The 25,692-nt window shown below is 49.8% G+C and overlaps 3 protein-coding genes across 5 annotated transcripts; 1 reads left to right on the top strand and 2 right to left on the bottom strand.

Moving 5' to 3' along the window:
- Nucleotides 1–43: 43 nt before the first annotated feature.
- Nucleotides 44–12,686, bottom strand: LOC115324501. Of its 3 annotated transcripts, none has more exons than XM_029985141.4 (7): nucleotides 11,355–12,686; nucleotides 7,680–7,865; nucleotides 6,898–6,972; nucleotides 6,699–6,809; nucleotides 4,315–4,386; nucleotides 4,172–4,229; nucleotides 44–1,452 (listed from the first exon to the last, which is right to left on the bottom strand). In XM_029985141.4, the coding sequence occupies exons 1-7, from the start codon at nucleotides 11,413–11,415 to the stop codon at nucleotides 1,164–1,166; spliced, it is 852 nt and encodes a 283-aa protein (XP_029841001.3). In that variant the 5' UTR covers nucleotides 11,416–12,686; the 3' UTR covers nucleotides 44–1,163. The 3 variants fall into 3 exon arrangements, with proteins under 3 accessions (XP_029841001.3, XP_042142779.1, XP_029840998.3); XM_042286845.1 differs by having other exon boundaries at nucleotides 7,680–8,449; nucleotides 11,355–11,406; XM_029985138.3 differs by having other exon boundaries at nucleotides 7,680–12,686.
- A 562-nt stretch (nucleotides 12,687–13,248) lies between these two features.
- Nucleotides 13,249–17,055, bottom strand: LOC8053247 (SAFB-like transcription modulator). Its single transcript, XM_029985137.3, has one exon. It carries the CDS (start codon nucleotides 16,773–16,775, stop codon nucleotides 14,394–14,396), a length of 2,382 nt encoding a protein of 793 aa, XP_029840997.2. The 5' UTR covers nucleotides 16,776–17,055; the 3' UTR covers nucleotides 13,249–14,393.
- A 3,274-nt stretch (nucleotides 17,056–20,329) lies between these two features.
- On the top strand, nucleotides 20,330–21,579 carry LOC115324500 (transmembrane protein 199). The gene has a single exon (XM_029985136.4). The coding sequence runs from the start codon at nucleotides 20,350–20,352 to the stop codon at nucleotides 20,968–20,970; it is 621 nt and encodes a 206-aa protein (XP_029840996.2). The 5' UTR covers nucleotides 20,330–20,349; the 3' UTR covers nucleotides 20,971–21,579.
- The last annotated feature ends 4,113 nt before the right edge of the window (nucleotides 21,580–25,692 follow it).

Raw genomic sequence — 25,692 nt, forward strand, 5'->3', positions numbered from 1 at the left:
GACTGTTCGAATGGAATGCGAGCAGCTGGAGCAACGTCATTAGTTCTTCCTGGTGCTTAGGTAATTTATGCGACATAAAAATACCCGTTCTGATTCTTAACTACATTGCACACACACAAATGCGCACGCAAGACACACGTGCTGTTACTAGTAAGGTATCAATATTTTTCTTTTTGTGCAATTCATTGATTTTTGTGGGACAAACGTTTTGGCCCATGTTTGGAGAAACAATGGATGATATATCTGGCTAATGTTATATCTAGGGTTTTATGTTTTTGGTGTTTTATTTTTTTTCCAATTTGAGTGTATTTTTTTGGAGGGGGTATTTTTCTCCTACAGATACCGCATTTTTTTTGCGTAAATGGGCAAGTTATAAGCAATTTACACAAAACGCACAGAATCTGTGCAGAAGAAATAACCTCCCCACCCCCAAAAAAAAGAATATCCCCAAATTCCAAAAAAACAAAACAATGAAAACACAGAACCCTAGTTACAGGAGTCCAAATGTGCAGGTAGACAACTTGAAGCAGGAAAAAAATGGGTTTTCCCGCTTGGTGGGAACCCAGCTCTGGGGCATGGCTGGAGTGCTGCGACCCGTACGCATTACGAGGCCTTCGGTCTCCGACTTGCTCGGAATGCCTCGGGCACGCGCTCGTTGCCTTTCCCCTCTCTTTTGGCACGTGCACACGCCAAAAGCTGGAGAGATGCCCAGCCAGAAGGACCTCCCTGCCATTCTCGTCTTAAAGGCTGGTTCGCACGCTCCCTTCGAGCCATCTCAAATCTCTTAGGACGAGAGAATACCCCGGTGCCGTCCATTGGGTTGCCGGGTAACGCCCTGCATTTCCTTATATTTTCAATTTTTTCCCCGCATCATTCATTCTTTTCGGCTCGGAAAACTTCCAGTGGTGTTGCAAAACGTATATTTGGTGTCGCAAATAGCGCAAAACCTAGGTTCTAGTGAAATACCGTTTTGGGGTCACCTTGTGGTTGTCTCCGGCGCATTCTCTCGTCGTAAAAAGTTGCAACAGTTTGGCCCTGAGCAGACGCGATCGTGCGAACGGGCCCGGAGCATACGGCACGTACGACGGCCGCGCTCTTTATTGGCGTCGTCAGTCTCGTCTCGGCCGCCGCAAAATCCCAAACGGCGGGCGGTCTCCGAAGGTCTAGAGGGGCTCGACGGCGCCTCTACGGCCGATCTCGACGGGTTCGCACGACGTCTCGAGCATGCGGTTGACCCAGTCGACGTCGGAGTACGGGTCCGCCGTCGGATCGCCGAGGGCGTCGGACCGGTCGTTGTCCGGCCGCGGCTGCGGTTGGTCCCAGTCCGCAGACACGTAGAGTTGGTTGTGGAAGAGCGCCGTCCGGTCGTCGCCGTTCCGGGCAGCTTCGTGGTCGTCCGCCGACGCGTCCCTCCTCCTCCGGCTGGGCCACGTCGCTCCCCGGGGTCCGGACCTGCGGGTCGGTTTCCCGGGAGACGGAGTTGGAAGACGCCCTAACTCGATCGAGTGCCGGCCTCCCAGAGTGCGCGCTGCTATCTCATTGGGCCGTAAATTTTCCGACGTTTATTTCTAAGGAAAGTTGGCGAATGTTTATCTATGTTTTCCGGTTAAAACTGGGAACTTTTGCAGCCTATTTTTACCGAAAGCCCCCGCACTGAAAAGTCTGTTGTCCCGCGCGGCCACACATACCCCGTGGCGGGGTATGCAAGCGCACCCGGTTCGGTTTCCGTGGTAGCATGAACCAAAAGCGGCCTAGGTGGGCAATTGCTTCAAATGAATCCGATAGACGCTCTTCGCCCGGTAGAAATGAAACTCGGGACTTCTGGGTGTGCGACATTCTGCTTTGAATATAGTGCAAGTCCCACGTCTCTTACCGCAGCTACTGCTTACCAACGCTCTCTGTAACGCACCACGTTGTAGACGAGGTTGATGGCGGTCAATTGACTATAGGTTTTTGTTCGCTCCTCAAAACAACTTTCTAATGTCTTCGAAAACAAATTTGAACGTGAAAGGGACAGTGACACGGTATTGATGCTCACCGAGGTTTTTATTTGAACGTGACCTATAAGTGTACAATTACCCAAAACATAATTTGCAGCTCAAAATTTGTTTTCCTTTCGCCCGGAAACAGCCAATCGACAAGTGGCGCAATCGCGCTCACTCTCTTTTCTAGGGTCACGTAGCATTCAAATCATGCGTACCAAATATATTCCGAGCCGTGGGTCATCTAAGGCACGCATTCAATATTATAAAATAGAGAAGAATATGAACCCCATTCTTGTAGCCTCCAAAAAGCTCCAAACACGTTGATTGAAATAAAATGTTGCACAGATCGCAGGAAGTACATGCACCTGTCATTCCTCATATGGCGACGTACTGCGAGCGGGACGACACAATGGCAGCGCACGACGGACCACTATTGCGACGGACGTGAATGGCAGCGCACTTCGGAACTGTTGTTCGTGGTACCGGCCAATCGATCTTCAAGCGCAGAACTCGGAGCGGAAGGGATAGAAGTGCGAAGCCATCAAACGACAAACGGTGCATGCAAATTCGTCGTTATCTTTGCACAGATCGCAGGAAGTACATGCACCTGTCATTCCTCATATGGCGACGTACTGCGAGCGGGACGACACAATGGCAGCGCACGACGGACCACTATTGCGACGGACGTGAATGGCAGCGCACTTCGGAACTGTTGTTCGTGGTACCGGCCAATCGATCTTCAAGCGCAGAACATGGAGCGGAAGGGATAGAAGTGCGAAGCCATCAAACGACAAACGGTGCATGCAAATTCGTCGTTATCTTTGCCTGCTTCATACGCCGGAGAAGTGGGGAAAGAAAAACGCAGTCGGGTCTAGCCACGTGACTTCCACCCACGAGCTTTCGCGCTCATGTTTCGGTTTCGAGCAGTTGAGTTTTTTGGCTTTATTAATGGCGAATTCGGGTGGTCCTTTCCCAACTAAATATTTTGCCTTATCTTCGGCATGGGCGTTCACGTGGTCAAAAACTGCCGAGTGCGCGCCGTTCAGGTGACGCTTCTCGGGCGTGTGCCGGCAATTTACCGGCACAATTTTTGCCCAAGCTTCAAGAGGTCGGGCAGCTTGTCTGCCAGTCTGTATCATCACATCCGATTGGGGAAAGGGAACCAAACTAAACAAAGGTCGCCGATAGCGGGTTTGAGTAGAAAACAAATTTGCCATCGGGACAGACACCTCTCTGCGGTCTGAGAGAAAACAGCAAGAACAATGGAGATAAAGATGAAATATTTTATAGGAAGCTTGCGCAAGATCAGTTTGTTATGGGACACGGCGTGTTATTACACCAATGTAAAAAAAAAAAAAAGTGTGCCGATAGTGCTGCAGCTTGACACTTGAACGCGCATTACTATTTCAAAGGGCTGGGCCTAATGAAAAGGCTGAGTATTCCGGAAAAAAGGTAATAACGAGCAAATAGAATATAAACAGCGACACTGGTGAGCTTTCTGGGATCCTTGTAAGATGGTAACAGTTCTTAGGGAATCCAAACAAAATATATTAAAATTTGTTTACCCACATCTCAGAGTCTGAATACGTTGCTGATGCCTACAGCGTGCCTATTGTATTATAAAATAATCTTACGCGCTACCCAGGAAAATGAAAAGTCCAGTTGCCGGGAGGAGAGGGTCATGTGGTGCGCCGCTGGCGCATTTCTGGTTGCCGAAACTGCCGGCAGGCGTTCACCGGCGATGGACCACCCGAATTCGCAAAAAAGATATACGTAAAATATTAATTGGGCAGTCTTCTGACTCCATATTAAATTGTCTGGCAAACAACAAAACAAACAATTGTGGGGGGGGGTAGCGTTTTTCTTAATTATTCGTTCCACCCGCTTTATAGGACTTGGGAGCTAAAGGTTGCTGCCAATGGTTAACATATTATTTTGCCCAGCGACTACATTGTTAATGAAACGCCGCTGAACGAGATGTCTGCAACAAAATTGCGTACGCAGTTACAATAGCTGTCGGCGAGATGATGGGGTGAAATGACTGTCGTCGGTGCGACAGGGCAGAGGATTTTGCTTTTGCAAATCGAGTTATAGTGATAGTCTCGTTTCTGCGTCGCTACAATTCCGGTCGGCATTTTGAGTGCTCTCTCACACTCGGAAATTTGCGCTCGTTAAGAGGGACTTACCGCCTGAAGTAGAGCAGTGCCAGGACGATAACGAGCACTGCCACGGGGAGCGTAGCGTCTGCGGAGGAAAGCGGGTGAGGAAGACCTTTCTGTTTACACGCACGAGGCGAGCACGTGAACGAAAATGGGCAGTGGGGACTTGCATAAAACCAGCTTCCAAGGAGACATTTCTGTGCTGCTCGACTTGTGCTCCATGGCCATGCTGCTGTGCCATCCTGACAAGAAGCCAAACAAAGAAAGACGTTTACAAATCTGTAATGCGAAATTAAAGTGCAGCTCTTGAGGAGGAAATGAATCTCCTCCCCTCGTCCTCCTGCATACCGTCCCCTTCTCCTCCTCCCAGTTTCCTGCGAAATTTAGCTGGAAAATTGATGCCTAGTAACCTCAACACCGATTCAGTGTTCCCGCTAAATTTAGGATGGGTTGTTGACGCAGTGGTAATGCCTCCGGTTTGCACCCAGTGGAGCCAGGTTCGATTCCCATGGGTGACGGCCCATCTTTTTTGAGGATTTGGTAACATCGACGATGGACGCCCTACAACGCCAACTACTACTACATCAACAACTACAACATTGACAATGGACATAAGCCCATTACGGTAGTCACTTTAAAAGGGGAAGGAATTCCTCCAATGCATAGGGAGCTAGCCCAACTGCTGTGTCACCTTTTTTTTTGCAATTTATTTGCCTAGGTTATTGTCAAATGCCCCACTTAATAGACCGGCTTGAAGTGTCTCGTATAGCATTTGTACCACATGGAACCATGCTCTGCGCAGTGATTAGCCCGCCATTTGCTCTCATTCATAATTTTGCTCAAACAGGTTAGCATTGAACAACAAGTGTACAGGTTTGTCCCACACATTCCACTTCCCTAGTAGTTTCGGTGGCAGCTTTTCAACCGAGCGAGGAAAATGGGAGAACAAGCGGTCGCACGTTTGGGCTAATGGCATCGCACCTCGCACTTTGTAGAGTTAGCAGTTTTCTCGGGGTTTCTAAGAGTACCGTACTACTGTTTGAAGTTTGCTACGCGAGGAATACCCAATATTAAAACATACCTAGTTGAACTTGAACTTTTAGTCATTGTTCAGCTAAAAACTAAACTGGCCAAGCAATATTATGCTGGGTGAACGTCTAGCTCGCAGAGCGTTTCCACTAGCCTTTTGACACCTCTCTGCACAATGGTAGGTTAGGCAGTATAATTTATTGCGGTAAGTGATTTCTAGATTGAGATCTATGGAACGCTAATGCATAAACAAACGCTTATGTAATGACCATGAACCAGCAGCAAAATGCGAGCAATGCAGCACGAGGGCTCGTCGTGCGCCGACCTGGTCGTGTGATGCTAAACCCGTTGGCTTTGGGCAGCAGCTCATTAAAGCCGGAGGCAACACTTCTGCAAACAATCCGTGTTGTCACTAATGGTAGGATTGGTATTTAAAGGAAGTTTCCATCGAGGTCCAGTGATGGTTTCTGGTACTGTACTTGAAATTCCAAGATGGTTTGTTGCTTCTGAGAGTTGAACAGAACTTTTTGGAAGGATCTCGTGACTGCGACCCAAGGCTGCTACTGTGTGCTGCTCGGGACAATTTTGTGACACAGCCCTCGCGTTGTGGCGAAGCTCCATAAACCCGCATTGTTTACGAGAAGGTTTGCTGAAGCAGAGCCACATTGCTACTTCCTCGGTACATGGAACTGGCACGAAATTGGGCTTGCAAGTTTTTTGGTGCTCCATCGCTTCCCTGCAGTGCCTCCCAGCATGAGGAGTAGCTCCCCCATAAAATGGAGGGACTCTCGGTTTCCGAGTCGAAGAGGGCCTTCCCAAAAGTCTACCGTCTGGTAAGGTATTGCCGTAAAGCGGTAGTCCCAAAGGACGTAATCGGACGCGGTTTGCGTTCCGGATGCGTCGATAGTTTCGCCATCGTGCGAGATTTCAGAGCACCCACAGAAGGCATGGTGCTTACGAAAAGGTTCTATTGCCACGATGCTCTCCAGTCCAAGTTCGTTGTTGAGCCACAGCTGTACTTCGCACTTCCAAATTTTACGAGGGCACATATTGACTGTTTTTGTTGTGTCTGAATGTCTTTCAAACTGCTACGTAAATATCCACTTCTTTGGTGTCGCTCGAGCTTACCGTAATATCCCGCGAAATGGCCCACCTTCCCGAGATAATCCACCCGTTTTCGGCACGATTTTCTACTTTTTCAAAAACACTGGAAGATAGCCCGCTTCTAGTAGTTGCAGGGCCCTGGCCAACGGTGACCTCGGCGAAAATGTTGTTAATACTTACCTATGACGGGAGACAAGCGAACATTGCCGACTTGGAAGGACGGCAATTTTTGCTTCATAGCCCTTAGCTGCGATCGCAGGCTCCACGGGACACAAAATCTCAAGCTAGCACATTTTTTTGGATCACACACGAAAAGTTGGCCCCGTTTTAAGCCTAGCTGCTTTCGATTCTAGGTGGGCTATCACCGGTGATATTACGGTCTTTGTCTTGCGCCAAGTCTGGGAGCACACTCGTGTCTTACCCGCGTCCTCTCGAACCGCAAAGATGGTGACTTCGCACAGCTCTTCGACGCTGTGTATGTCCACGGCGTGAACCCTGGCCGAAAATTCTCCCCTGTAGTTCCAGATGTTTCCTGCGGAAAACTCGACAGCTCGGGTAAGTCGGTCAAACGTCTCCGTCACGTACGAATGCCGACGTTACGTCGTCTCGCATGCTACTACCTTTCCAGATGTCCAACTGGGGCTTGCGGACCGTGTCGTTTTTGTCTTCTAGCAGGTAATAGACGACATTGGGCTCTGTGTGGACAAAAGGTGACGAGTTGGGTATGCCCCGACGGGGGAATGCTGCATGGTCTTGGCGTCGAACGACGTGCTAACGGGACAAGTCATTTTGCCATTGATGCGACGCGTCGACCTTGAATTTTTCAAGAACTGCATAGTGAAGTTTGCAAAATGGCTACGGTATGCTTGTACTGTTGGTTACTCACACTCTCGTTTTAGTGTGGCAGGAAGCCAGCCTGACGAGTAAATCGCCACGGTTTGATGAAAACGGATCATTTGGTGCACAGGAGGTCTTTGGGAGAAGTCAAATTGGGATTTTTATTTTTGCCACATTAAGCAAAGCACTACGCTACGACGGTGAAGAACAAATTATGTCCTAGTTTCCTCGCAAAAGTAGCGGAGAAATGTGCTCTTAATGTGCGGCATATTGCGAGGTTGTGATTCGAGCATGAACCAACATCCCGACACTGCACACTTCATTGCGAATCATCCCAGGTCTCGTACAGTCTTTGCTGTATTTCCAAAAATGTATACCTAAGAACTTTCAGAAGCACTAAAATTCCGCTAAAGTCGGCCTTCTTCAACTAGTCAAGACTGGCACCAGGTAGAAGTATGAAAGAATACTGGGAAGTTGCGGTAGGCTCGCGAGACAAGGATCTAAGTAATGCGAAGGTTTTGAAAAGAGAGGTGACACTTTATTCCGGGCAAGAGGAGGTTCTTACGTGGACTGGCCACGACCCGGGAGAGGGCCACGGGAGCGGAGCGGTTCAGGAAGAGGCGCACAGAAGCCCGCGTGCGGTTCAGTTCGGACAGCACGGAGAAGCAGGTGTGGTCGTCGCCGTCCCAGATGCGAGCAACGCGCTCACTCACCACGCCACTGTAGTTGAGCACCTCGACGCTGTACGGAACTGCGTTGAACCAGGCCTTTAGTGCCCCGCTGTTCAATACTCGGGGGCCAACTACGTAATTGTCGTCTGCCGGGCAGAAAAACAGTTCCCAGTTTTCTTTTCTACCCATGGGAGTTTGAACTAATCCCCGCAGAGAGGAGGAGTGAAATCGGCAAATAAAAAGGATGCCAAAAACAACATTTAAATGTACCCGCGCTTTTCAGTGCCGCGACGTCACTGGCAGGCGCACTTGAAGATCGAACGGGCAGTTTCGAAAACGGAGTATGCCTGAGAGCTACATCAAGCACCTGCTGCGCAGGTGCTCGATGTAGCTCTCAAACCATTCATTCGGCACCTTGGAACTGCTCGTAATCAGTTGGGAACAAAATGTAGTCCCAAGAGCGAACCCCTGCCTGCAGCCGGCGTCACTTTTTCATTCTTGCCAAACATCATGAGGACCAAAAACGTAAATTTATTAATTAAAAAAAAAAAGAAATATTTGTCTTTACATTTGGGTTATTAGCTCAGCGATGTTTGTTGGTGTGTCCAGTAAATTTTGAGGCAAATCGGGGACCTCGAACAAAATGCTGGAGCATAAAGGGCCCCTGAAAAGAAACAAAAGAAGATTTTTCTTTTTTTAACAGTCTGGTTGCGACACGCGTGTCAAAAAATTAATTTTACGCAAAAAGAAAATGTTTAGGGCAATATTGAGGGCACGAGATGCAATTTAGTCGGGAGTCACCTCGTTTCCACTTGTTTTCTCTCTCGGCATTTCGGACGCGTGGAAGAGAGCTGCATCAGCTTCGCCTTCACGTTGAGGGGGAAAGAGCGAATGCCCAAGATGGTCACAAGTATTTGATGGTCATTCCGGAATGACCCGTTACGTCATTAACTTTGCGCGCAGAATTTCAAATAAATCTCTCGCCGTCAGTATTGCTCTAAAATGTCCCAACCAAAATGTTTAAAAAAAAGTTTTTTTTTCTTTTCAGGGTTTTTTTAAGGCGAGTTCACGCGTGCACCACGGTGTTGGCACCACCAAAAAACGGGTACAAACGTGCTGGAAATGATGCCGCCGCAAAGGAATCGCTATGGCACAACTTTAGGCTTTCTGGTTTTCGTGAAATGATTTGGTGCCATAATTTGCCGTTTAAATATAACGAAAATAAAATTGGCGTCTGGCAGTGTCCCTTTTACACGCGTAAAATCTCGCAACATGTCGTCTGAGAAAGGAACTAGAGCAAAAGCGGCCAGACCTGTACAGTCTCTTTCTCGAAGCACATTTGCTGAAAGTGAGCGTCACCACGTCGGGGTGTCTGCGATAGACCCCTTTCAAAATTGTGCCCCTTCTGGCATAGCTGAAAATGCTTCATGTAGCGGGCAAAATGGGAGGCAGTCGCGCGATCGAATGACGTTTTAGCGAACGCCCATGTTTCACCAAATGACACTTCAGCACGGGTGGGCCAAGTGGGTTCACTTTTGTAATGAGCCGCCGCAGACTCGCCGCAAAGTGGCGTAAGCGCGGCAAAAAGAGGTGGGTTAATAAGCCTTTATTCGCTAAAACGTCGATTCGCTCAAATGTCGCTAAAACGTCATTCGCTCACGTGATATGGAGCAGTTTCCATCCGATAAGGGTCTTTCTTTGAAGCAGATTACTTATTCTCTTTTGTGGCAAGATAGATAGGATGCAAAAAGAACGCGTAGCCTTTTTTTTAGAAATAAGGCTAGAGTCGGAGTGGGTACCATTTATGATTATTTTTTAAAAAAATATAGAAAAACGAAGCATAGCGCAACGCTTCAGTCGAGAAACAGCCTCTCTCTCTTTCACTCTGCAGTAATTTAGTCGGCAGATATAATTCGCCTAAAATGCCGGCAAAAATTGGCACGTTTGCTAAAACACGTATCCATAAAAGTGCGTCCCCCCAAGGTTTTTGAACACTGAACTCGAGGTTCTAATTTCGTAAGCTGCAAAAGTAACCACCCACAAATATGAATAAAATGTACGTTGTTTTTTTATTTATCGGCTTTCTTCCGAGTGCCGCACAAAGAGCCCTAGGCCTTTCTAGTGGTGCACTGAAAACGATCCCATGCACAAAACAAAGGTCTCCATGTCGTGATGAAAGAAGAACATTGATGCACTCTGGAAATTTCCATTCGAGTCCAAAAATGTCAATATCAAGATTACCCGAGCTAGATTCCTATTTGTTGAAGACCAGGTGCAAATGAGTCATAGTGTCACTTCAAAAGCAACATTGAGCTTTTGCGGCAGTTGAACCAGAGTCGAGTTTGCTCCCCTTTTGATTGACCGCTGCACGTGAACTACCTTGGCTAACATGTTCACTCAAGTATAGACACGTATTCCCTTCTTAAAATTAGAGGTCAACCTACTGTCGAGACCAGAGGAGGTCTACCTGTTGAGCATAATTCCCGAGCCAATCGTGCTCTCCACACGAGCCGCTGCTCCTGGCACTGCGGTGCAAAGCGGAGACGCTCGACGCACTGGTGCCAGGCCGTGAAGGTTGACGCGGGTGGCACGCCGTGGCCACCACGCGGAGGCGTGTGGCAGACATAAGGATCGAGTGGTATCGTTGGCTATAAAAGACTTTGGTTGTCTCGGTACAGTAGCGGCCATCCCACTGTTCCGCAAATTTTTCTCCAGACTCCTGGCTCCCGACATTGTCTAAAAAAGTTGACGAGCAGTCTCTACACTTTGTTTCACCTCGAGTCAAAGCTCGGGCGATGTTACGAGCCAATGAAACGGCATCAAAAGTGCGACGTTGTGGCATTCGTCGTCTATCTGTACGTGCTCTTGCATCCGCTAAACCAACCAAGTGCAGCGATTGCACCTAGACTCGCACCTTTAGTGTGCGTGTTCGTAGGCGTTTGAGCTTTGAACTGTGCCCCGATCTAAGATGAAACAAACTATACGATGGGTAGAGGCACTGGGGAATGCATATTTGTACCATTTTTATTTCCTTCTAGTTCTCTAAATATTAACGGAGAATAGTATTTTTAGTTTTTGCTCTATTTAAGCTCATCTCGGCGCAGGTGTGGTGCAATCCTTAGCCAAAATGATGCTTCGGCGCAAGATGTCAGACTTTCTTTCGGGGCACAAATGGCCACAGCACTTCCATCGCAGAACTGCAAACCGATTTCCTATTTGTCAACCTTCATAGAAGAATTTGTTAAGAACAGCCGCGTAGCAAAAGCCTTTTGAAAGCGTACCATCTTTTTGTTTCGGTCTTTGAAATGACCATCTGGCACGGGCCATTAACTCTCGATAATGAGCAGTTTCTTTCTTAATGCGAGATGCATCGCTCACAAAATGGGATTTTAACGAGTATCCCCGACTAAACGAAGATATTAATGACCATTCTCGTAGAAAACACCCGCTGCTTTTAAACGAGCAACACACGTGGCATCCAAAAACTTTTGCAACACAGAACGCGCGACAGAAAAATGCTCAGCAATCCAGGAATTGTGGAAGGTGCTCCAAGGAGCGGCGTCACTCACCCCCCTTGGCCCGACACGCAACAGCCCACAAAAGGAGCGGCCAAACTTTGCCAAGAGCCATGCTATGTGCGAGGAAACCAAAGGCTGCCAGCAATTGTGCCTCGTTGCTCCATCACGATACAATCACGCACTTCCTCGGCCAGCTTCCTGTCTTTTCAAGGGCAGATAAGGTTAATGAACCAAAATGCATTTGCTGCATTCAATTTATCGGGTCGAGGCAACCCACATTTCAGGATTTTTGGGCCATGGACGATTCCTACGGCAAAGGAAATTGCTGCACCCAAGTGTAGGCACCCACCGAGCTGCACACTTCCTTTTCTCGGAGAAACTTTCAATAATGATTTGCATAGGAACAACAGTTTTGCAAAGAATGTGCGTGAAGAGCCCACCACGGTTATTTGGAGTCTGTAAAGACGTGCTGGCAAGAAAACTAGGACTGCAGCTTACCAACTTTAGGCTCCGATTTCCAAACCGTTCGACAAAACGAGATAGTGGAGGCTACTCCGGTCGTAGCAGAAAGCCAGATCAAGTGCTGTCACTCGCATTTTGTACGGGTGTAGAGATCATTCCAAGAAAGCTTGTAGCCAGCACCATCTTCAGTTTGTGCACGCTTTGCTCACTTTACAAAGCGACAATCACTCGCGTGCTCGGCTCTGGAAACATTGGGACGGTGTAAACTCTATACTTGCAGCATCACCTCGTTCTTTGATCACTTCTTCGAATGTTCTACACCCGAGATCTCCAAACACCCGACCGGCGACCCGCTGCTAGCAACGCAAAAATCCTGTGGAAAAAAAAAATAAATATTGCGTTGCTACATGCACCAAAAACACAGATATATATAATGAGAAAAAACTGCACCATAATGGCGGTTCTTTGGCCATATTTATTGTGCACAGTCATCACCAGCATTACTATTTGTAGTCCCGTGCAACTAGAATTCCTTTGAAATCTCACATATATTTAAGGGTGACCAGACGTCCCGTTTTTGAGGTCCGCTTCTGCTGTCCCGTCTTTTTGTCCTAATAAAGAATCGTGTCCCGTTTTCGGGACATGATTCTTGTTTTTTTTCTATATATGTGCGCAGACTTTTACAGCCGAGTCTTGCAGAATAAAGTCCCGCTTAAGAAGCTTCAGTCGTAGGCAAAATACGTCCACACCAACGAAGGACCCGAAGCACTCATTTGGAAGGTCCTTCCAAATGAGTGCATGCAACTGAACCACGAGTGGGGCTGTTCTTTAGGCCCTAGGGCTTGGTGCAATATGGTAATGTTTTGAAATGAGAGCAGTTACTTCATTAAAGTTTTTCTCCCAATCTCAATATTTAAAAGCACCCCCCCCCCCCCCCCCACTGGGATGTCCAGTTTTCTACCTCGGGGAGTATGGTCACCCTACATATATTGTGCATAGCATCCTATGTCGTACTAGTTTGTTTAGCATTGTTCGGGTACCTTGGAAAACGAAAGGATGCATGCGCAAAGTGGGCGCCAGAGTATCGGTAGGAGAACCATCTCCCTTCCTAATTCGTCTTCTGCCCCGTGTGGATCACATTTTGTAATATCATAACTAGCTATTTGTTGAATTAAACATAGTATATGTATTCATCCACCTTACATTGTTTAAATGTTCTCGTTTAATTATCAAAATGCTCGTATAGGCTTATTTGTTTGGTATCTTTATTTCAATTTGCTCAATTTTCTGCCCTCAAGACTTCCCAATCCCAGCCACAACACTTGGGAGACCCCCACCCTAGAATGACATAGGCATGCTCCTAGGCTTGCCAGGGCACGCCTTCAGAACAATTCCTTCCAGATCATCCGGAGTTGATCTTCCAGTTTCGAGACGAAGATATTCTTGCCTTTTCCAATATCTCCAACACTCACAAGACACCGTGTACGAGGAAACGGTTTATTATCGAGAATCTTCTCCAATCTCCCAGGGCAGGGACGAGATCTCGGCAACTTTCCGGAGGCTGGAGCTGAAAAACTAGAAACATTAACGGCACCACATAAACACTTTGCGACACGCTACTCAATTCCAACAGCTCGCAGTACTGCCTGCTGTCCTGCTCCGAGCTAAGAGTTTAGCTGCCCAACTTTCCAGAGACACTGCTTTCCTGTAAAGAGTAACTGCAAAGCTACGTGACACCCAAAATAATCATCAGAATGGATAAAATCAGCCAATACAGAGTTCAGTTTTCCTGACTGGCTCCAGCTAGAATGCAACTTTATTGAAAACATCAATGCCCATTACACGCTACAATGAATATGACAATGCAGTTTTGATACAGCACACCGCAATAACCAAAGCACATCTAACAAGGACAAAAGAAATCACTTTACCTCGAGATGCTACGAGAATGAATGGGGAAGGGTGGAACACACATCTCAAATGGATCGGCGACTGAAACTTTACCAGTGTTCTGGGAGACAATGTTGAAAGGATGGCCGTTGCACCGCCGAGGTCTAAAGGCAGGCCGGCGCGAGAATGACGCTGGTACGACAAGTAGGCATTCCACGACAATTGGGATGAGGGCGACAAATGCCGTTGCTTTTCGCTTCGTGCGGTGAATTTGAGTGACAATTGGTAACATCCACAAAGAAAACAAAGTGACATTGCTCATAAGAGAAGGGGGGTTCACAGCCTCATCTGGCTTTTGCAAAACAATGTTTTCACAGCCTCTTTTTTTTCTCTCGCAAAACAAGCTTTTCACTGCCTCGCTTCTTCCGAGCATTCGCAACAGAGGCTTGGAGCTTTTTTTCGCCAATTCACATTTTGCGCTTTGCCTTTGCTAGTTGCACGTGTCATTTTCAATAGAGGCACAGTTTTTCTCTTAACATTGTGCTACAATGGCGCTCGAGACAGAACCAAAGAAATAAAGCCAAGCCGTGACATTTTTGCGCGACTGACAATCTTCTCGGTTGAAATTCTTCCCCCTCGTGAACAAAGTGCAGAAAACAGTGGGCTCTCGCAACACAGGTACACAGAACTCTGGGTTGTAGCAACCATCGTGCTCTCAAAGAGGGGCAACTAGGGCTCTCAGTAACGCCTGACCCCCCCTCCGCCGCCCATGTAGCGGTTGGCATTGAAGTTGGCCCCTCCCCCCATGCCCGAGTGGGCCATCATGTTGGAATTGCCGGCCCCCGAATTGTAGCCCTGCGAGCCCTGCCCCGCCGCCCCCCCGCCTCGGCCCCCCGACACCCAGCGCTCCGGCTGCGAAGACCACGATGAGTCCTGCTTGCGCCCCGCGTCCGCGCCCCAAGACTGAGAGACCCCGGACGAGGAGTAGCCCCCCCTGCCCCCTTGGCGGCCCCCCGAGCCCCACAACTCCCCTCCCCCCGAGGGGAACCTCGCACCTCCCCCGTAGGCCCCGCCCCCTGCCGAGAAGCCCTCCTTGGGGGCAAAGCGCTGGCGCCCCGGCGGAGAGTCCCTGGTCGGCCGGTCTCTGCGGAACTCCCGGTCCCCAAAGTCCCCCGGGGAGCGCTCAAAGCGCCGGTCATCTCTGTCCGTGCTCCGGTCGTAGCCCATGTGGGGACGCTTGGCGCCCCCCGCCCGCCAGAAGTCGCCGCCACCCTCCATGCGCGGCGCCGCGGGCGGGACCCCCCCTTCTTCGTCGTAGGGTCGCTTCATGGGCCGGCGCATGGGGCCGCCGTCCCCAAAGTCCCCCCGCCCCATCTTGCGCAGGCGGAGCTCCTCCCGCTCCCGCTGGATGCGCTCCCGCTCCAGCCGCTGCTTCTCGCGCTCCAGGCGCAGCAGCTCCAGCCGCTCTCGCTCCAGCTTCTCCCGCTCCACGCGCAGGCGCTCCCGCTCGCGCTCAATGCGCATCGCCTCCTCGTGCTGGCGCCGCTCCAGCTCCCGCTGCCGGAAGGAGGGACCGTCGCCGTCTCGAAAGGGCCCGCCCCGGAAGGGCTCCCGCTGGTCACGTCCAAAATCGTTGTTGTTCATGCGCGCGCGGAAGGGTCCGCGGAAGAAAGGCCGGCGGACGAAGGGGCGCCGGAAGCCCCGCGTCGGGCGAAAGCCCCGGATGAAGGGGCGGAAGAAGCGCCGCCGGGGGAAGTGCTCTCGCGAGTGGCTGCGGCTGCGTCTGCGGACCTCCCTGTGCTTGCGGCCCTTGCCCTCCTCCTCCTCCTCTTCGTCCTCCTTCTCCTCGGCATTCTCGTCCACCACCTCCAACTCCTCTTCCGGCTTCTCCGCTTCCGCCTTGGCCGGCTTGGCCTTCTCGGCCGCCTCCTTGGCTTTGGCCGCCTCCTTGGCCTTGGCCGCCGGCTTTGGCTTGGCGGGCGGGGCAGCCGCTTCTTTGGCCTCTTTGGCGGCCGCAGCCGGCTTGGCAGCCGGAGTGGCCGGAGCCGCGACTGTCTTGGCTTCAGACTTGCGGAGGGCTCCGCCAGGCTCATGCCGGGTCCGCTCCACGGAGATCATCTTTCCGTGCAGCTCGGTGCGGTTCAGATGTTGGATGCATTTGGACGCCTCCTCCGGCGTTCCCATCGTCATGAAGCCGTAGCACCGCGAACCGGGGGTCTTGGCGTTGGTCACTATTTTGGCGGATACCACTTTGCCGTGCTTGCCAAACAGTGCTTTGAGGTCGGCGGCGCGCGTGGTGTTGGCGAGCCCGCTCACCCACAGGTTGCGTATGGTCTCTTTGTCCACTTTGGGGACCACTTTGACGACCTTGGCCGCGGCGGCCTTGGCCTTGGCCGGAGCCTTCTTTGCCGTCTCGGTCTTGGCCGCTTCGGCGGCCTCCTTCTGCGCTTTGGCGGCCTCGGCCTTTTTGGCCGCCGGGGTCTTGGCCGCGGCCGTGTTGTTGGTCACTTTGACGTCGGCCGCCTTGCCATCGTCCTCTTCCATGTCGCCGTCGAGGTCGTGGTTATCGTCGACGTGCACGATAAGCGCCTGCTCGGACTCCTGCCCTCCCTGCCCGTCCTCCTCCTCTTTGGCTGGCTCGGGCTTGGCCGCTTCTTTCTTTTTCTCCGGCTTACCTGGCTCTGCGGCCGGCTCCTTCTCATCTTCCTCGTCCTCCTCGTCTTCGTCACCGCCCGCCTTGGCGTCTCCCTCGGCCACGCTGTCCTCGTCCTCTTCGTCCACGGTCTCGATCTCGGCCTCCTCCTCATAGTCCGAGTCACCGGCCTCGTGAGCGTCGTCGTTGCTCTGCGTCTCGGACTCGTTGTCCTGACTGAGCTTCTTGTTGACGCGCTTCGTCGGCGGCTTCTTGACCGGCGTGGGCTCGGCCGGCACCTCAAACTCGAACGATTCCGGGTCCTCGCCTTCGTCGCGAAGCGCGTGCGACAGCCTCTCGATCAGGGCCGCCTTCACGCCCGTTTTGTCCAAGTCTCGCTTCTCGAGTTCTCCGCGCAGGTCGATCACACGAAGCTCCGACATCTTTTTCTTTGTGGTCGAGTTAGCACTATCCGGGCTGGGAGCCATATTGGATTTGGCGCTACGGCGGCGGTTCACGCGAAACGGCGATCGAACGGAGACTCGGAACAACGCACCTTTGGCGACGCTGACACCTGCAACGTTGGCGCAGATGATCGACGACGGATCGCCGACCGGAAGGTCCTAGAAACTGGCTACCGTCAAAACGCCGGTTCACTACGCATCCACCCTCCAACAAGATGAAATGGCGCCCACTAACGATAATCGTATCGTGCTCTGATTGGTCGAAAGCGGCTTTGGTGGCGTTAGCCGCTTTGGCAGCGTTCGCGAGGTATGCCACGCGTGTGCCGTTGGAGCGGTTGGAGCGTTGGGGCGCCAGCTGCTGATCTTAATATATATTTATGCCCAGCGCTGTAAAGAAAACTAAACATAGATTATCTAACAGGTAAAGTTTGTACAAAGGACACTTTTTTTTTTGCCTTGTAAGGTGAGAGCGTGAGAGGCAATGTCTAAAATGTCCCACTCCCGCGAGTGAAGCCACCGGACGGCCATCTTGCTGGTAGACAATTTTCGGTTCTGCTAGCGTTACAGTGGCTAGCGGCAGCGTGCTGAAGACACGTTTTCTACTCGTTCGTCGTCACTCGTCGGAGAAGATTTTTAGTATCGTGTGTAAAGGGTGAGACTTTCCGTTGAGAACGCGCAAACATTTTTACGAAAGCGCAGTGCAGCAGGAAAAAGCCACAACAAAAATAAAGATTTTGTGCTACTGATTTGATGGCCATACGCGTATAATAATAAAAAAAAAACGCACCACTGATGCCGTTTTTTTTTTTTTTTTCCAACCCCCCACTTTTTTTCCGTCGCCACTGGACGCTGGATCAAGCTCGGCTGGACGACGGCGAGTGTGGCGAAAATCAGCCCACTTCCAGCTGGATTATGGAACTGGTCCCAGCTGGACTGTCTCATTTCCAGCTGGAACCATAATCCAGCTGGAAGTGGGCTAATTTTAGAGTAAAAAAGTAAAACGCTGCCCAGAGGATACGGCTCCACGCACATTGCACTGGCAAAACACATCCACACGGCGCCGAAACGAATCTTCATCGGTATCCAAGCGTGCGAAGGCACATAGACGCAGCACTTCGGCGTGCCTTTGAACCCGTCGCGAGACCGGCGAAACTTGCTTTCGACGAGTTGTGCCTTTTAACTGCGACACTGCGCTTTTGTAAAATTAAAAAAAAAAAAAAATCAGTGGTCTTGGTTGTCTATTTAAGATTGTGTTTTGTGAAATAAACCTCAGCTAGCTGTGTTCGGAGATCCGTGTTGTCCTGCCCTGTTCCTCTCTATTCCACTCTCCAGGGTTCAAAAAAATGTCAGTGGTCTGTTCTTTCCTGTCTTCCTTGGCGTTTTCCATTTCCCTGCCCCCAGCCTCAGGTTTACCTTCACGTTCAACTTGCACCACCTCACCAGCACTCCGATTATAGTTTTCATCAGTTCACCACCATCCCGATCACTGATCTCTATTGGTGGTGGTCGTGAATACGTTTATTTAAAGAAAAAAAAAATATACATCTCCGGAGACTCGAAGTTTTAATGACGCGGTGGCCTTAAGGCTTTGCATCGTCTCCTAAGTTAAAGGTGTTAGATGGAGTTTCTCAGGTCTCCCTCAGGAATATACTCTAAGAGAGATCCAACGTTACTAGAGGATCTGGTCTTGCGTGAGGTGTCGCCCGCTGGGTGCGTCCAGTCCTGCAGTTTTGAAGGTCTTTCATCATTCGCCATCTTACTGAAGATGAGTGTTCTGAGGGGGGAGAGGGCCTCACATTCCCAGATTATGTGTTTAAGTCTGGGAATGGATTCCTCGGCTTGACACCGCTGGCATCTGGGGTCGGGAGGGACAGCGTAGGGTTGTTAAGTCTTGCCAGGTCAATTTGGTATCTGAACCTGGGTGTGACTGCTCTCCTGTGCGTATGCGGCGTAGGATCACTGATTCTTTTCTCTTGAATTCTTTCCTAGGGAGAGGATGTTGTTCTGGGGTCCATGCATCTCGCCAGATGTTTTCGTGTCTTCTGGGCTAACCTGGGTTCCTCCCTTGGATCGTATGGGGGAAGCTCAGTGTCTTGTTGCTGTGGTGCTGAGCCTGCCGTAGAGGACTGAGACAACAGGGACGGTTGCGTGAGATTCCTCATCGCCTGCTGTGCTGCCTCATGGGCTAGCTCGTTGCCCGAAATGCCTTCGTGCCCGGGAGTCCACCTGACATTAATTTGAATTTTCTTGGATCGCAAAGGCGATGATAGCGTCATTAAAACAAACATTAAAACTGACAGCCCTAGCAGTTCTTATGAATAAATATTTTGTGGTCGAGAGATGACTCCGCTGTAGTGCAGCTCAATGAGGCGAGACTTATCGCAGACGACAAGCTCGAAGGCTTTACTACGCGGAATTCGCTCGCTCCCGGAAAGCCGCTGTCGAGATGGTACGATGGTACTTCTTTGACATTCATCAACTTCTTGGCTTCCCCGAGGACGGTCTCATTGACGGCAAGTTCCTTTGTTTACTCCGCTACGAGAGCAAGCTTGCCAGCTCAGCCGTAGGTGCTACATTTGATTTTTTTAATCGGTGTTCGAACGTTTGACAAGTACCGATTCGATCTCCAAACACCCGACATAAGGATCGCAGCACACCATAAAATACTGGCCCCCGAGCACAGCGTGCATGCTTCAATATTCCTACTTTTGTGCGTTTCTCACGTACTGCCTGGTGTCAAGCAATGGCCGCCGGTGGCGACACCGACAGGCTCCCGATCCGCGATCCAGCCTACCACACGCGCACGCCTTCCCCTTGTAAAAGATTCGAAGTAAATAACCAAACTAAAGCGTTGACGAATGCGCGTGCAAGATGCCATTTGTTTTAGGTATTTGCTTCAGAAAAGTTACTACTGCTGAGGCCAGCACGTACGGCGCGTGGAAGACCAATCCCTGCATTCTCCTTGATGAGGCCTGGGAGGCGACCTTGTCCAGCTGGTTCAGCCAGGTACTCGACGAGGACCAGTTCAATTTTCAACATAGGCGCGGCATCGCCAATCTCTGTGGCACGGCCTGTCGCCTTTCCGCGGTGCCGTGGCTCTCCCGGCCCCCGGGTAGGACCAACGTGAGCTAATTTGGCGCGCTCGCTGGATTCGGGAGGCCAACCGAGCCCTGAACTGAGGGCTCCGACCGGATTAAGGTAGCAGTTTGGGCCAGTTGGTTCATGATCACCTCAAGAAGCGCAAAAAATGCAAGGACGACGAAGTAAACAGAGCCTGACAGAGCGCTCGCGGAGTAACATAGAAAGGAGCCCGATGTAAAAGAAATAAACTGCATTAAGGTAGCAATTTGGTACAGTTGGTTCATGATCACCTAAAGAAGCGCCAAAAATACAAAAACGAGGAAATAAACGGACGGTGGGTATCCTAATCTTTAGAGAAAATAATGTTTTAACCATTACCACCTCGTTTTTCTTCGACGCGTCCTTACCTTTTCTGATGTTTCACCACAGTGACTAAGTGGCGCAACCTGCCGCCCAATTCAGAGTTAGACCTATTTATTTTTTCATTTATCCAGCTAAAACTTGTTTATTGTCAAAGATGGCCGCCCACAGAAAAGGTGTGTTGGAGTTCGACGGCGTTCAGGTGAAACCTTCGAGCGATCTGCTGACGTTCCTCAAAGACGTGTGCCAGAGCGACGAGTACGCCGAATCCCTGAAGAAGCAAGTACGACGGGTCCTTGACAAACACCCCGTGCGCGTACCGTTTAAGACGCTCAAATGCGTTCGCGACGCCGCCAGAAAAGCGTCGCAGCCCCCCGTCTACCTGCACGAGCTGCTCGAAAGGTCGGAACTTTGCCTACCGAACCCCGTGACGCCACCGCGGAACCCGGAGCTCGAACTCCGGATCCAGAAGCTGAAGGCGCAACAGATGAACCGCGAGTACGACCGCATGACGGCGAACGTGGATCGATGTCGGAAATCGGTCGGTACCGCCGCGGCGACGTCCTCGGCAGTGGGCGCCGAGATTCGCGAGGTGAAGAAGCAGTCCCTGGCCGTGGTGAACCTGCTGCTCAGCATCGGCGGCACGTTCGCCTTCTTCTACAAGGCGGTCGAGTATTCGCTGCCAGAGCCCCACATCGCGGCTCAGGTTTTGGCCGGACTCTTCGCGGCCATCGTTGTCGCTGTTGCCGAGCTTTATTTTGTTATCAAAGTCATTTAAAGCCTCCTTTCTTGTCCAAGTGTAATGAAAGCGTATTTTTGAAGAAACTCCAAATATATATATAAATATATGCACACTTGTCACAATTTTGAGTACCGAAAACCACTAAATCAGTCAATCTAGAAGGATTTGAAGCTTGCAGGGGGCTGCGCTAAAGTTACCACTGGTGCAACAGGCTCAAGGCGGCTGATATCATCCTTGTCTTTGCACCTGCAGCCTTGAGCTTGTCGCGCGAGTGGTATGTTTAGCGCACCCCCACCCCTCCCACGTGCTTTGAGTCCTTCTAAAATTACTCATTTAGTGGTTTTGGTTGGAACCATATGTCTATTTTAACTAACTAAAAAGCTAATGAACAAATTTTAGTCGAAAATTCGACTTATTGTGACGATTATCTCCTTATATTAAGAAGTTCTAAAATAGCGTGTGCAATTTTAGTGCATGCTACTGCTAGCACTAAATTTAGCGCTTGCTTTAGCGCACGCTACGCGAGAGAGTTTTAGGATATTGTTTCTTCGCCAATGACACAAAAGCCTAAGCATCTCGCGCTTGGAATGCCACCAAGATGCAGTCACAATTTTTATTTCACGCAGTAAATACTGTAACTCGAGAAAAAAATTCGTCCAGAGTAACATTTAGATTTGTTTAAACATGAGAATGCGACGCGAGCAGTCGACTGGTCGTGTCCGCTTGCGTCACCTCGGCAAGAGAGGTCTTGTGTACTGACCGTCGCACTCGGTTCCTTTGCCGAGAAATGTTTGAGCGTCGCGAGCCTCACATTACCGGCGATCGTTGCCAAACTGAGTGCAATGTCGTCCCGTATTGAAAATCGCAGTCGTGAGGATGCCGCCGACGTCGCACTCACGACGCCGCCAAAGCAGCCGCACACATGGTCCTGGGCGCCGCCATTTTTTAACAGTGATCGTCTTGGCTTTAGTCAACTTCTCATCACGAATCCTCCTTCGAGGAGCGCAGAGAATCTTTGCGTATGCGCACCATTTAAAAAAAAATAGCACACGCAAAGCTTAAAACGCGGTTAGCGTTCGGCGCATGTGCGGGACGACGACGCTATTCTTTGCGTACACAAAGCTTTAGCGTGCGCTATTATAAAACTTCTTATGTCCCTCTGGCCGTATGACTTGCCCGCGAAAGCCGCATTAGTGTGCCATTTGCAGCTTTTCTTTAGCATGTCTGAAAAGATAAGACGCCCTGTGTATACATGGCTTGCCTATGACGTCATTCGCGGCCATCCAGTATTTTATGCGCCGCGAGTGTTGGGTTTATCGTGTTAGTTTCCCATTGCGTGTGTTGTACTTTGAAGAAGCCAGCAAGTATAAATAACTAGAGATGCCGCAAACTTTCTGCAAACCTGAGGTTTGAAATGTTTGCGAAGTTTCAGAATGTCGAACTTATTACATAAAAAAGTAGTGGATTTTCAATTTTTTCGATTTTGGGTTGTTTTCAAACTTCCGACATTTTTACGGTACGAAATTGAACATTTTTGAACTTTGGAATTTATCACGCTAAGAACTTTGACAAATTTCAAACTTTTGAAAGTGTTAGGCTCAAGCGTTTGACGAACTTCGCGGGGCTGCAAGTAGGAATAACGCGAGATATCACCAATGTGTGAAGTGGTGAAAAGTGCACTTAGCCGATGGCAGCCCGAACAACTCGCTTTTAAAGCGCCGAATGATCGCTTTGGAGAGGCCTCGTACCTTGCACAGCAAGAGCTGTTTCGGGCTCTTTCCGCCACTGGGCCCTTTTCACTGTCGTTGTAGTGGGCGATGGAGGGCATCCGTCGCCGAGGGTGCCAAAGCCTTAAAAAAGGGCGCCCACCGCCTGTGGGATCGCACCTGGGTCAGCGGTGTGAATACGACGCCGATGCCCAACAACCTCGCCGTGACGGGTCGCTGCCATCGCTGGGACTGTGCGTTGTCCCGCAATGTCTTTTTTTTTTTTCGACTTCCACACAAAGTGTATTTTTGTAGGTTGTCCCGAGGTGGGCCAACAGATCCCCGATCTGCAGGCTCCAAATTCAACCGAGCTGCTTCACCGGGGATCCTTCGTGGCCCCGATTTCCTCGAGTTAGCGGCCGGTCGGGGAAAGGTGCCCCAATGCGCTACAGCGAACGCTGGACCTGCGCTTACGTCGTTATCATTTGTAGCCGGCTGCATTTTAGAGCGGCCAATATCTTCGTTAATCGAAGAAAAAAATGTTCCACACGGAGGAAATGTGGTCAGCCCGACGAGAACCAGTCATGGACCTGATCGTCTGTATTTTCGGGGGGGGGGGGGGGGGGGGGGGGTCCCCTATTCAACCTTGAGTTGTGTCGGGGTTGCTGTGCCCGAGTCCAGTGTTTACTCCACCTTGCGGGTCACCCAGCTAGAAATAAACGCCCAAAGGAACTAAAAATTTTAGGGATGCCTAGACGCCTTCATGTGCGTGCGTTGTTCCGTATGTTGAGTTGTCTTATGGCACCATTGCATTTAGGCGACGTTTGATCAAATTGCTACTGGGTTCCGAAGTAGTAGTAATCACGTACGCGGACCTGACTGCCTTAGGGCTTTTCCATGAACCGTTCAACCAATTCAACGCTCGTTTCATCAGTTACAACAAATAACAAGCAATACAGGTAGTGCCGCCAATGCCACAGCACTGAAAAGGAAGGAAATTCGAGGCATAAAAGAAATGGGCAAAGTTTTCCGTAAAATATTTTCGCAATTTTTTTAGATGATTTTATAAAAACATAGTTTCAACTGCAGATTTTGATCTCTGTCTGTGAAGTTCGGGGGCTTAGAACTTAAAATAGAACTTTTCAAACTTGTACCTCGAAAAATTTTAAATCGTCTAATTTGTCAAACTTGAATGCTAAAGAAGTTAGAAATGTTCGAAGTTTTGAAGCGATCTGTAAAAACATTTGAAATCTTCCAACTCAAACTTTTGAAAACATTGACACTTTCAAATGATTCAAATCCGAACCTCGGCGGGATCCTAAAGTTGCGAAATTTTTCAATTTGAACCTTAGTGAGGTTTGAGATCCCTGGAAAGCTCAAACTTCCACCGAATGTGCTTTCAGGTGGTCAGTTTGATTTTGTAAAATTTCAAGGTGCTCCCTTCTTGTAAAAATAAGACGAACAAACTTGCCAAAGTCAACGGTAGACCTGTTCGCGGACGACCGAGTTAGAAATGATTGTAACTTGATCCCCCAAAAGGTGCAGAGAGCAGATGATGATGTCTGCTCACTGTAGGGAGATGGCGCTACAAGTTACAACTCGGTCGCCTGTGAACACGTCCTCCATTGACTTTGGCAAGTTTCTTAATCTCATGTTTTACAGGAACTATGCCTCAAAATTTTACGAGGTAAAACTGACCACCTGAGTGCACGTTCGGTGAAAGTTTGAACTTTTTATGAGGAGGCGCCAATTTTAACCAGCTCGTTCTATGGCATGAGATTCCTGTAATCGGCCCATACATCTGGAATACATTACAAAACGCACTTGTTTTCTAGTCAGTTAGTAGCTGCCACAATAAGAGCCAAAATGTTTTTCCGTAATCTGCTCCACCATCAATATCTTCAGGTACTGGGATTGGTCCATTGTGTACCTTTCCAAATACACCGTTGGTGACAGCCGTCCCTTTAACATATACAGAGGAGAAATTTTGCATACGAGCCTTTTTGGCATCCCTCTTGAATTGCACCACTACTCCATTCACTTCTAAGCTGACAGTGGAATGGAAAGTGAATGCTGGGTACATCAACTGCCTGCCTTTGGGAAAATATGGCGAGGGTGCAGGCGAGCGGGGGAATATTAACCACGTGGAATGAACCTGAGACGGGTAGAGAAGAAACATCAAAATGTAGAAGAGACAGAAAATAGACGGGACAATGTCTCAAACTCGGCTAACTTGTTTATTTAGTCCACCCCCTTATATAGTCTCGAGGCCATCACCACCAACACGAAGGACGCAGTCTATACAGTTCAAGCGCCACAGCCTGCGTGGTGCCACAGTTGAGGCCAAGGAGGTCTGTCTGCTGTGTGAACCATTCGGTGACTGTAGCCAAGCTTTGCACATGCTAAACTGAATGTGACAGTGGCACTTTGAAGCGGCTGTGGTTATTCCCAATGTCATACGAGGAAATTAACCGTTCCAAAGGAGGACTCTCGGCCTGCGTCATTTTCAGTGTTTTTGCATAGGGCACACGCTTTTTTTCTTTGGAAAGCGACCGTAGGCGCCGGGCGGCTGAGGTCGTGCACTGGGCTGTGGAATACGTTGTGCCGAGCAGGCCCTCGGACTCAAGCGCACTGTTGGCCTACAAAGGGCTCTGAATCGGTCGCGAGAGATGGGACGCCCAAGTCCTGTTGTGGCAGTGGTCTGCTATTTGCTTATTAAGTACACCCCGATTCCACTCTATAGCCGGTGACAGGTCAAGAACGAAGTGGAAGCACCTCCCACCTCTTTCCACTTGAGGAGAGCAAACGCTGGAGAGGAGGTTGCCTCCTCTCCACCGTTCACTCTACTAAAATGGAAAGGAGGTGGGAGGAGCGTCCACTTCGTTCTTGACTTGTCGCCGGCTATAGGCAAAATACTCCCCTCGCACAAACAAATCCACTTTAAATTTAAAAAAATATATGCATTATTGGCATATTTTTAAGGTACAGTGATAGTATATGTTCATGAACCACGCTGATGCAACAATGTTTGAAAGTTACTTTGGGTGGAGTG

This window comes from Ixodes scapularis, unplaced genomic scaffold, assembly GCF_016920785.2.
Source record: "Ixodes scapularis isolate PalLabHiFi unplaced genomic scaffold, ASM1692078v2 PGA_scaffold8__174_contigs__length_109621045, whole genome shotgun sequence".
NCBI classification, from domain to species: domain Eukaryota; kingdom Metazoa; phylum Arthropoda; class Arachnida; order Ixodida; family Ixodidae; genus Ixodes; species Ixodes scapularis.